The sequence below is a fragment of the Coturnix japonica genome, chromosome 3 (assembly GCF_054131305.1).
Source record: "Coturnix japonica strain WE chromosome 3, WE-NBRP24, whole genome shotgun sequence".
NCBI lineage: Eukaryota > Metazoa > Chordata > Aves > Galliformes > Phasianidae > Coturnix > Coturnix japonica.
In genome coordinates this window covers 8,281,858-8,293,457 of record NC_140665.1, presented here as the reverse complement: position 1 = coordinate 8,293,457, position 11,600 = coordinate 8,281,858, and the positions used below count along the sequence as shown (strand labels likewise).

Here is an 11,600-nt window from a genome sequence, read left to right as displayed (position 1 = left end):
TAGTTACAACTCAAACCAGAAAATGCTGCCAACAAAAGGAGGCAGAAACTTTAACTCAACCAGTCTTCTCAACTCCCAGGTAATTAGACTGTCCAAATAAACTAAGAGCAGTTACCATCTACTATTCCAGCAGAATAAAAACAAAATCCCAGCAACTATTACCAAAGAGTACATCAAACTGGATGAGAACTGCAAGGCCAACATGGATCAAATGTCACAGTACACGAGGCATTTGGCTGCTGTTCTACCGATGTACAGGAAAGAACAGAATTAAACGTGACTGGACTGATTTCTCCTAAAATAAGTTAATTTTACAATTTCACTGTGGCTTGTGAAAATATTCTGGAAGACTTTATTTGGAGATATACATCTGTTGGGATGAAGGATACTTTTTTCTTCAGCAATCTTCAGAAGCACAAAAGGCAGGGAAAGCAAAAATAGAGTACAACTTCAGATAGTAATTGTACCTGTAACATGTTCAGCTACCTACTGCATCTGCTCAGATGATAACAACCAGCCAAACAGTACTACCATGCCTACTAGTAGTGAAGCAAAAATATAAAACACCATCTCAAATTCTGGAGATCATGTCTAAGTCACATATGCACGATTTGGCATCTGAAATCCAGATGTGATAACATGATGCAATGTACGGCCAAGCATCACCTCAGCACCACCACTTACACATTCTATACATTAAGTATTATTAAAACTTGAAACCACTTGTGTACTCTATTTTAGGCACTTGTTCAGTCCCAAACTATCAAATAAGTCTATCTCTTCATCTTCTCCTATTTGACTGTAGTTTCCTTCAATAGGCATCAATCAATAAGCTGACCATAACTAATTCAACTTACTGATTCCTCCCTGCTTTGCTCCAACAGCCAAAAACTTTGACAAGATAACTTCTGAATGCTAAAGATAAGTATTCATACTCAGGAAAATGGAAACCCATGACATTTTAAAGTGAAAACGTAAGATCTCTTCAGGTTTCTCCCTCAGTTTCTCAATATGGCACAACTGCATTCAACCCCTTTTGTTTTTTTTTTTTCCTAAAAGTCTGTAAGGCTGCTTCTAATAGAATTAAGTGAAGCCTTTTTAAGAGCTAGGCTACATCTGCCACTCTTTGAGCGGAGGTAAAGAAAATATTCACAAATGTTGAAGTCCCCCTCTCCAAAAATGAATCTTCACTGACATTTACTATCACATTTCATCAATAAACTGGCAGTGAAACTTCTGATCACATCTTCACAATGTTAGAAACAGCTCACAGCAGAACACAAATTCAATTGAGTTGAGAAATCAGTATTTAATAAAGAAGAACAATTACAGCATGGTGACAAGTTTTGAAAGTAGTTCTACTTAGTGTTTCTGGAAAAAAAAAATGTAAGAGGTAACAACAAAAACCTCTTCCTACCTTCACACTGATTCCTCGGAAGAATCTTCCATCTTGTTTTTATCACATTTTCCAAGATTTGAAGTCCATAATACTGAAATTGGAGAATAGTAAAATGTGAGCATGTTACTGTACAACTAACTCACTGTCAGGATTTTCATTCAATCAGACATTCACATGTAACATCTACGACTTCAAGAACATTAAACTAAAAAAAACTATTAAATATGTCTATTCACCCATTTACTCAAGTTTCATGCATTTTTTTTTTCTTTTAATTTTTGCTATACTAAATCCTGCTGTTTGATCATGCTCACACCAGAGAGGAAAAAAAAGAAAGAAGTTCTCTGGTAGACAATTTTGGCCTTCTGGAAAGGAAGAAGTGGCAGCCAGATATGAATTTGCATCATAAATGACTGTCCATACATTCAAGTACTATCACAACCAGGCTCCTAAAATATTTAGCAGCTTGGACGGTCTCAAGTTTCCTATCATTTCTCTAAGAGCTGAAAAAAAAAATAAAAAAAAAAATCATGTCTCATCATCACATGTTCTGATGCTGGCACTTTCTAAGGAAAGTATTTCCCAAACTTCACTGGTGTGTTACTTTAGGAACAGCAAGACATCCCACAGGTTTATTCAGCCTCAATACCCACCCCAATATGGCCAACTATTTCTACTATTTAAAGATGAACTTTCATGCTCAGTCAAAAAGTATGCTTAAGTTCTTGGAAATTATTTTTTACCTTTCAGGAATTCCTTCCTAGGTTCTTTGCCAAGAACGTTCTATTTGCAAAGGAATTGGTAAGGACGCTCCCTCTGCCCATTTGTCCCTACTGTCAACTCATAGTAACAGGGAGAGAAGTTTTGATGTGATCAAGGTATATAAAACCCCATTAGCATGAATAGACAGCAGAGAAAGGGAGATGAGGAATTTTGCAATAGTTTTATCAGCTTAAGATTAGGAAGAATAAAATAAATCACATCAATACCTGAAAGGTAAATTCATGTTTATACAGTTAAAATTTTGGCTGAGAATAAGAGTTCCTCTTTAAAATGGTTAGTTGTTATATAAAGTAGGATCATTAACATTTCAACCAAAGGGATCACATGGACTTCAGCTTAATAAAAAAACACACAAAAGAAACAACAGAACAAAGCACAATGTAGGTTGTCCCAAACTACATTGTTCTATTAAAATCTTTGCTGTTTTCATCTTAACATAACCTACATTCCCCACATGCTTTCCTTTGTGACCCAAAAACCTCCTCTAGATTAACGTGTAGATCCTGGACTTGCAAACCAGTGTCATCTTTTGAGATGCTGGGGCACAGATTAAAAAAAAAATTGAATCTATGGAAAATCATCAAGGTATCTTTTTTATTTTTCTTCAGTGTAAGCAATAGCAGTTCATAAACTGGATTTTAATCTGTAAGTTTACAACAGTTATTAAACACAAAAGCTAAATTAAATCAAGGAAGCATTAATAAAGAAAAATATATGAAAACTGTAAGTAGAATGTTTCACAGGCAGTGACTTCAGTGACTTCAGTCACTGCCATAGATGTATAAATGCCATTTTGTACCTGACCTACACTAACAAAACATTTACAGAAGCTTCTAACAACCTTGGGAATATGACTACTTATGTAAGACAGGGTTAACTGTCCTGAAGTGTAGGCACACATATTAACAAACTTTCCATGTTAACAGTTAAACAAAAACGCTGTTTGTTTCCAAACATTATTTTCCACAAGCCAACTTAATTGACTTTAAAAATCAGAATGGCATTTTACAAGAATTAAGAAATTTTTTAGAAACTACGGGCAGAATTCATCTTCATTCTTTTTCTCTCCCTTAGAGTTTCACTGAAGTACTAGAGATGTCTGTCCTTTTCTTTAATGAAAGTTGCCATACTTTTTCCCCATTATGCACTGAAGAACCCAACTTAAAATCATTTCCTTAGAAGCTATAAAGGTTCACTGTCTATGTTTCTACAGAATTTTGCATGTTTTCTGAGTTCTGTCTTCTGCTAGTCTCTTGTTCATCTCCTCTCACCTCTGGTGCCAGTATTATTCATTTCTAATACTTGTGAGGGAAATGAAATGGGAACAGTAATAAAATCACCATAAATGACCTCTACTCATGCACCTTTATTGCCATGTTGTGTTAAAAGTATCGTGTGCTGGCTTTCTTCGTTGCTGTTGCTGCTTTTAAACTGAAGTTACTTTTAATTGAGTGGCTGCAAAAATTTGTGTTATCTTTATACCAAGGAAATACCAAAATCTCAAAAAATCTCACCACTGTCAATTTTAAGTTCTGCCATCTGAAGTATCAGAGGTATTTTTATTAATTTATCAAACAATACGTGCAAACATTTAAACTCAGCATAAAACAGAAGCCTTTCCAAAATGCATTTTCTCTTAGTTTATTTCTAATTGTTTAGCAGCAATTCACTACCAAGTTATGAAGATGAGGGACAGGTAACAGCAAAGACTGAAAGAAACCCTATAATGATCCCTATGGTAGAAATTTCTATGATACCCTTATTACTTACTCTATACACCAAATCCCTTCCCTCCCACCTCCCAAGAAACAAAAACAATTGATGAACAGAATTCAGTTAAAGGGAATCAAAAGGGTAGACCTTGTGGAGGCCTGCCGTCAAAGCCTAGCTGTGTCAGTTGCACAGGAAGACACCCCTTTTCTTCCTATTACAAGCAATCAACATAATGGAACATTATGATTAATATCAGGTAGTGTTAACAGCTTTAATTAAAGAAAAAATATGATTGCATAAAAGCCAAATGTCATAGTGCATAAATTTAGCACCAAATCATTTGCAATTTATGTAAATGGAAGAATTCTTTACCTGTTGCTTTCTTTCTGTTCCTCAAATCATCTCATTTTTCACAAGACAAATTTGAGTTTTTAAAAATACTGTTGGTAAATCAACTTAAAAATTAGTAATGTCTGTCAGTATAATAAGCAAAGTTTACCAGGCAAGCAAACAGGCAAACACTGTTACTTAATGGTTAGCACTTTGAGGAAGTTCTTTAAATTCTTTTTTCCTAAACTTTAAAGTAATGAAAGAATTGAACTCTTTCACAAATACCTCCTGAATTCAGAGACCATCCAACCATGATTATTTCTTTTCCAACACAGTTGCGTATCAAGCAGAAAACCATGCCTATCAATTACTTAGGATAATAATTATCAAACTTAAGACAGTGGAAACATTTCAATCAACTTTTCTGTTCAATCTGCAGAAATCTTATTCTAAAGTAAAACCTGTAAAGGTATTGTCAAAAACTGAACGCTATCCCTTTGACACTATCACAATGGATTGATTTACAATGGCAGTGCAAAGCAAGTTTGTTTTCTATATTAGTAAAGACTAATCTCATACTACAACGAGTTTGAGGTGCTCAACTTTCATCAACTGTTCAAAATAGTGGCCTAATACTGTTTCTATTTTGTCTTCAATACTCTTAGGGACAAATTATCTCCTCAGTTACATGCACATGGCTCTCAGTTCCATCAAAGACAGCCAAGCACTTAACCAAGAACAAAATGTAATGAAAAGCCTCCTAGAGCCACATGTATACACGATCTTTGAAGTGGCATTATGCATGTATATGTGCCTTGAAAAAAAAAAACACAAAAAAAAAAACTTAATTCCAATTCAGTTCTTTCTTTCTTTCTTTCTTTCCCTTCCTTCCTTTGAAAAAGTAGGAATACTCTTGTGAACATAACAAAAGATTTAAATATTTTGTCCATTTATAGTTTCTGTTTAAAGCCACCTTTGGTAATAAGACAACAAAATCATGGTTTGAATCAAAAGTCTACGGCTAAAAATGAGATACCTTCCTCAAAGTTCAGGAGTGGAAGAAAGATGAAAATCAAATAAATAAAAGTTTATTTGCTTACTTTGGTATTCATATTCTGAGAGAACTCCAAAATAGTATCAACTCTTGTCCATGCATCAGGATGTTCTTTTAAGTGAGTCAAGACTTCTTGAGCCATTCTTTGCTAAAAGAAAATTTGGAAAAAAAAAATTATGATTATTTAAGGAAATATATATATAGTAAAATTAAATATATTATCATGTCACCTTTGAAACAAGTATTCAAGACTTAGAACAAAATGAGAAGCAACAGATCACAGATTTCCTTCTGTCAATTATAGCTTATTAACAATCAAATTCAAGAAATGCACTACTGCAAGATGGTCACTGACTTACTTCCACTCCTCCATACAGAACGGTCAATCTAAATCAATACCAAACGTAAGAAAAGCACACTCAAGGAAAGTATACTAGAGATGGAAGCTGTCCTCCTTTCAAGAAATCTAGATAAAATTTTATCCAAGGGCACCCTAGCTTGCTTTCTTGTTTTATTCTGAAGAACAACTGAGCAGAACCAAAAGTCTCCATTTACCCTATTTTAGAGGAAACCCGTTATGTATCCACTAGCTTACAAAAGCAGAAACTACTTGGGGGGCAGCAGGCCAGCTGGTCATGCTAGTCCTTAGGTTTTTCCTTGAGACTGACACTGCCAATTACTAGATATCACAGCTACAATAACTTGCAAAACCTCATCTGAGCCAACTACGCATAAAAACAGCTGAACTAATTTCAGATATCTTTTTCAGGCCTGCATTTTCATAAACATCCGTTTTAGAAAGCCTAATGTTAGCCATTTTTAAAGATGCAGCATACCAACAAACCCTGCTGTAAACTGCATCGCCTACAAGCACCGGACACTGCCTTCCAACATGAACATCTTCCAAGTTACAAGAAACAAGTAACGTGACCATCATCATTCTTTCACTGCAGGGCAGATCCAATTCAATGGAATTAAAGCAGTTACTACTTTTAACTTCCCCAGTTACAACTTTATTACAGATAGCAGATTTCTAGTTAGTTGCAAGAGTGTACTTGAGCTGGTGGGGAAAAAGGAAACATCTACATGCCTTCCCTAACACAGAAACCCCATCAAGACTCAATCAATAAGAGATCAAATAAAAATTCAGAGCTGAAACAGTAAACAGCAAGGATATATGAAGTATCTATGAGATATCAGCATCTCTTCTTAAGACTACTCGCTATAGTAGAGCATTCCACAGTCTAGCACCGACTTCGAATTGCACATCCTGGTAGGTGCCACATCCACTAATACCACACATGCATTCATTTTTACTTAAAAAGGCAGTACAACCATACTCATACAGTTCCACAGAGGTAAAATATTCAGCAATTTTGATGTAGTTCAGCTGTACTAAGAGGGAAAGAATCACTTCCAGGCTCACCTTGAGCACTCTTTTATACTGAACCTTCTTAGTGCTTCTAATACAGGTGACGTATCACAAAACCAAGCATCAATACCAACAAGAAACATGGCCAATATCCTTCTCTCAGGTCCTATAAAATACACTCCCTTACCCACTAATATCTAACATGACTAGACAGCATCTCCTGTTACATGCAAGCAGTAATGCTTGACCAGGACTGAAGCCTCTGTTCTGTTGCCACAGAACGGAAAAATAAGCGAGTACAACCTTTCAGAGCACAGGACAGTCTAACAAACCAATAGAATGTAAGCGTCTGTGATGAGCAAAGCTAAACATCTGTCTGAGCTGTCTCAAAACTTATCACCTGTTGGAGCATTCTTTCTTTCAGAAAATACATGGGGGGAAAAAAAAAACAAAACAACAGCTAAGAATAGAAAAAAAATCTCCAAGTCTAGGAAAGAACAGCTTGTATTTGCCTACAACAGATCTTCGGATAGTTTTGCAAGCGGTAGTAAGAACTAAGCAAAAGACAGGAGATATTCAGAGATGAAGGGAAATGGCCTCAAGTTGCGCCAAGGTAAGTTTAGGTTGGACGTTAGAAACACTTCTTTACAGAAAGGGTAGCTAAGTACTGGAATAGGCTCCCCAGGGAGGTGGTTGAGTTGCCATCCCTGGGTGTGTTTAAGAGCCGTTTGGATGTGGTGCTCAGGGATATGATTTAGCAGAGGGTGTTAGAGTTAGGGTACTATGGTTAGGCTGTGGTTGGACTTGATGATCTTCAAGGTCTTTTCCAACCTGGGTGATTGTATGATTCTAACTGAATGCTTACTCAGTAATGTAATACTTACACGTAACTTGCTTAGTTTAAGTAGCTAAGTTTACTGAAGTTCACAGCTTGCAGTCTAAGGCTTTCACCAAGTTAAAGAAAGGAAGGTCCCCAATTCTAGCCAGAGGATAATCCCTCAGCAGGAGATACTAGCAAGTTAATCAGAACTGCATCCCCGCCAGCATACAGAGGGAAGGATCCAATGAGGAATAAGAAGGCCCCAGTTCCAAACATTACTGTTGGTCTGAACGCACATGTAAGGTGTAATGCTTGATCCTATGATATACAACAGTTTTAAAACCAGTAAGAAGGTCCAGTATAAAAACTTAGAAGAATTTGACCCAAACTCAGGTGTAGTAACCCTACAGTTGGAATGAGTGGAAAGAACTGTGTGCTGGAATCTACAAAGGGCATTATCTCACTGGAGCTGCCCTCCATAATGGGGCTGCTAACTGCGAGTGGATAAAGTCTCTGGTGGTATGAGTGGGACCCCATGAAAGATGAAGCAAGGGCTGATTTAGGTGGCACAACCTCTCCTAATGCAAGAACAATAGCAACTTGACCACTATGTTTAGGGTTAATCCTTTAGTCTTAGGATACTACAAGCACCATCTGCATTTAACTGGCAAATTTGCTATGCTGACTTAAGAGAACAAAAATCTCTACTATTGAAAGCAAAAGCTAGAAGCAGCTTTCTGTGACATCATAATTTTAAAACCTAACACTAGTAGCTATTTGGGATGTTGGAACCTGAAATTGCAAGTGTCTCAAGAAAATAACCATAGGATTTTAAACATTGGAATTAACATTAGAAAGCCATACACAAGCGTTTCATTAAAAATACACAAAGTATGTACAGGCAAGTATTTTTTTGTTTATTCTAATAGTTGGAAGGAGAAAAGCAAAGGCATCAGCTACTCATCTCATTAATTTATTTCTACTGTTGCACAATAATACATCAGTAATGGTTGCTTGACACTGAAACTCTCCATTTCTTAAGCACGGACGATTAAAACTTGCTGTAAAAGAAACTATGCCAACATCCTTGGTAGCAATACATGCCATCAACATTGAGCCTTCCTTCCCCCATAGTTCAAGAAATCAGTAAAAGCAACATGTATGAGATTCAGTTTCAAGACAGGATGCTTGCACACTCTCTCCTCAGACTTCACATTAAGGCCAAAGAATAGTGTGAGAATCTGTGTGCAAACACACACACACACAAAAAAAAAAAACAGTAATAAGGGAAAAAAAAAAAATAGATAAAAGGGCAAAATCTCTTAATGCCTCTAATATGCTTCTTGGTAAGTATAAATATCCTAACACTACAAATATTTTTCTCTTTAATATAGTCCTTCAGTGAGGCCAATACTGAGTTTCTGACTTCACAATCCCGTCCAGAATAGTAACAGGTAATTCAGACTTTCCTGAAACACTGAGGTACAGGGGGTGTGCTGCAAGCAAAGACGCTCATGCTAAATTGCACTTACTCATCTCTTCTAACAGAAAAAGGCAAGCAAGGTACAAAAACACACTGAACTAACATTTCAACATTAACTGCATCGGGACTACTTTAAACACAGGCATACAAATCACCAATTATATTCTTGTCACCAGCACAGAAAAGCCATTAAGATTAGTATTTTTACTCAAGTAAATTAATTTTGCTCAACTGATTTGCTGCTACGGTGTTAAACACAGTCCATAAACACAGGATCCAAGTTCACGTTACCTGTGCACCTTCTCCATGGTACAAGCAGTTCACGACATTGTCCAAAAGATTGATATCCAGTTTCTGATTAAAATCCAGCAGCTGACGAGCTGCATGGTCCGCTAACATTGTCATAATTGCTGGCATAGATTACTGGAAAAAAAAAAAAAGATTTCTTTGATCAATAAATTTATTATCAGACACAATCATGTAAAGTGATGCCTCTAAAGCATATCATTTAATTGACACAAGCTATCTCAGCAGTACTGAATGGCACAACACTCCCACCACTGCTAAGCAAGCGACAAACCTGTACTTAAAATTCATACAGTACTACCTTAACCCACCTCTCAGGGTGTTCATCCAGTACAATGTACAATGGCAGTTTAACCAGTGAGCTATAGAATCAAGCAAGCTAAGCAACTGTTTAGGAAGTAGGCAGCAGCCCCTACTATTCTCTGAATATCTGTAAATGTGTAAGTTTGATAGACCTAGCATTGCTACAGTCAGAACACATCCTGGTGACTGCAACAGATTTTTAAGCTTTGAAGGCAAAAGTGCACATCTGCAAATCCAGCTCTGAAAGCTTCTCAATGAACAGTTCCAGGAGTGAAACGTTAGCTACGTACTTGGTAAAAGTTAAACAGACCGTTTTTCGTATACTTGGGAAAACAGCTCACAAACCCAGAAGCAAGAAATTATCACTGAAATTAAGAGAGGCATTCAAGATGTGACACTTGAAGGCATTCCACATTAGAGCACCTGGTAGAATTTACTGAAAATCCCGCTGCAGTTACCTGGCACTTAACACCCCCAACACAAGTATCAACTCCACATCCCAGGCCTAGTAGCCCAGCCTTATGAAGACAGTCAGGTGGGCTGTACACCATGTTGCATATACAGATGCTTACCAGCTGGTGAACAGTAGATGAAGACGCTCACAGACAGTAAGCAAGCAAGCCAAAAGCCACCAAGCCATGCATCAGAAGTTACACTCCACTCTGGTCTTTTTATATCACCACCCCTATTGCAGCAGCTGACCGAGTGCACTGCTCTCCTCCCCCAATCACCAATAAATATAGCGCTTTCTCCTACCCCCCTTTCTCTATAGCAGCTCTCAGCCATTCACCCTCATTTTCAGTCTTCCATAGAACTACAAATTTCATACTGAAATTGAGAAATAGCCTGAAGTCTGGAGAACTGCAAGGTCACTCAAGAAGTTATATTTGATCCTGCAGCATGTTCAAAGATACCATCCACAAGTCTTTTATAAACAACCCCATATGCACACACACAAAATAAAATAATAAAAAACAGACAGAGCAACCCTACCTCAGAGTAAACTGGAAATCAGTTCTGCTCTTACTCAACAGTTTTATGTGTGAATAAGAATGAACGTAATCCCTTACTTCAATCTTATGCTTAAGAATAAGGAGCAAGAAAAACTTGTGACTCAAGTAACTGCTGAGTGAAAGTCCAATAGAAACATGCACACTGGGAAAATCTTTTGCTTAGTATATACATTTGCAAGTATTATCCGATGGTTTTATTTTGATACAGACCTAAAACAGTTAAAAAAATACATTTTTCTTGTATTTTGCTTTAAAAGAACTCATGTAACTATTACTACTGCACTACTGTAACCATTTTTAAATGCTAACATCATCACCCTATTGACCTTTATACAATACCTACCCAGAAAAACATGAGGAAATAAACATCAAGTAGAAACCAAAATTAATTGGCCAACACATCTCCACCCAACTCCAAAAACGTTCAGAACTGTTAAGTATGGAAGCAAGCAGAACAGCAGCAAAAGCTCATTTCCTTTCACTAACTTAGAAGGGTACTTAAAAATTTCACCTGGAAGAGAGGCAACAAGCAGCAGCACTGGAAGAAATCCGGCCCACTACCAGGCAATGCAACTGAGGGCGTTAATTGTGCTGCCAGACACACGTGCTTCCTCATCCTCAACATCTGCCCTCATGGCTGTGGCATGAGCCAGTGAAGCACCTTCTGAACTCTAAGAACATTTTACATTGATGGTTCCTTGGACAGAAGCACACAATGTGCACCTGGGCCTTTTTCAGTAGTTTTTACACTATCCTAATGCCATGAATCATTATGACAGTTTTTAGGTAACAGAGATGAATTGTTTGCAGAAGGTTCCTGCCTACATAGCAAGACCACTCCACAAGGCCAATACTGAGATAAGAACCGGTTACAGCTAGTCCTTGGTACAGCAACCAGCGAAGTATCCCACAAAGGAACTTTCCATCCCTAATAAGGTTAAAAAAAGACCAGAGTTCAACTAAAGGACATACTGAGATTACCACCAGGGTTCCAGAAATACCCCCCAGGACCCCTAACACCACA

At 37.2% G+C, this 11,600-nt stretch overlaps 1 protein-coding gene across 5 annotated transcripts in view; it reads right to left on the bottom strand.

The window, feature by feature from the left end:
- Window positions 1-11,600, bottom strand: part of XPO1 (exportin 1) — a 34,061-nt gene that overhangs the window by 20,649 nt on the left and 1,812 nt on the right. For 4 of the 5 annotated variants that reach the window (XM_015856757.3, XM_085541002.1, XM_085541001.1 and 1 more), the window contains exons 2-4: window positions 9,246-9,377; window positions 5,326-5,427; window positions 1,418-1,490 (exon numbers count right to left, since the gene is read on the bottom strand). In XM_015856757.3, coding sequence (XP_015712243.1) covers window positions 1,418-1,490; window positions 5,326-5,427; window positions 9,246-9,371 — 301 coding nt within the window. In that variant the 5' untranslated portion in view covers window positions 9,372-9,377. Of the gene's footprint in view, window positions 1-1,417; window positions 1,491-4,042; window positions 4,107-5,325; window positions 5,428-9,245; window positions 9,378-11,600 lie in introns of all 5 variants that reach the window. The other variant, XM_085541003.1, reaches the window with a different exon arrangement.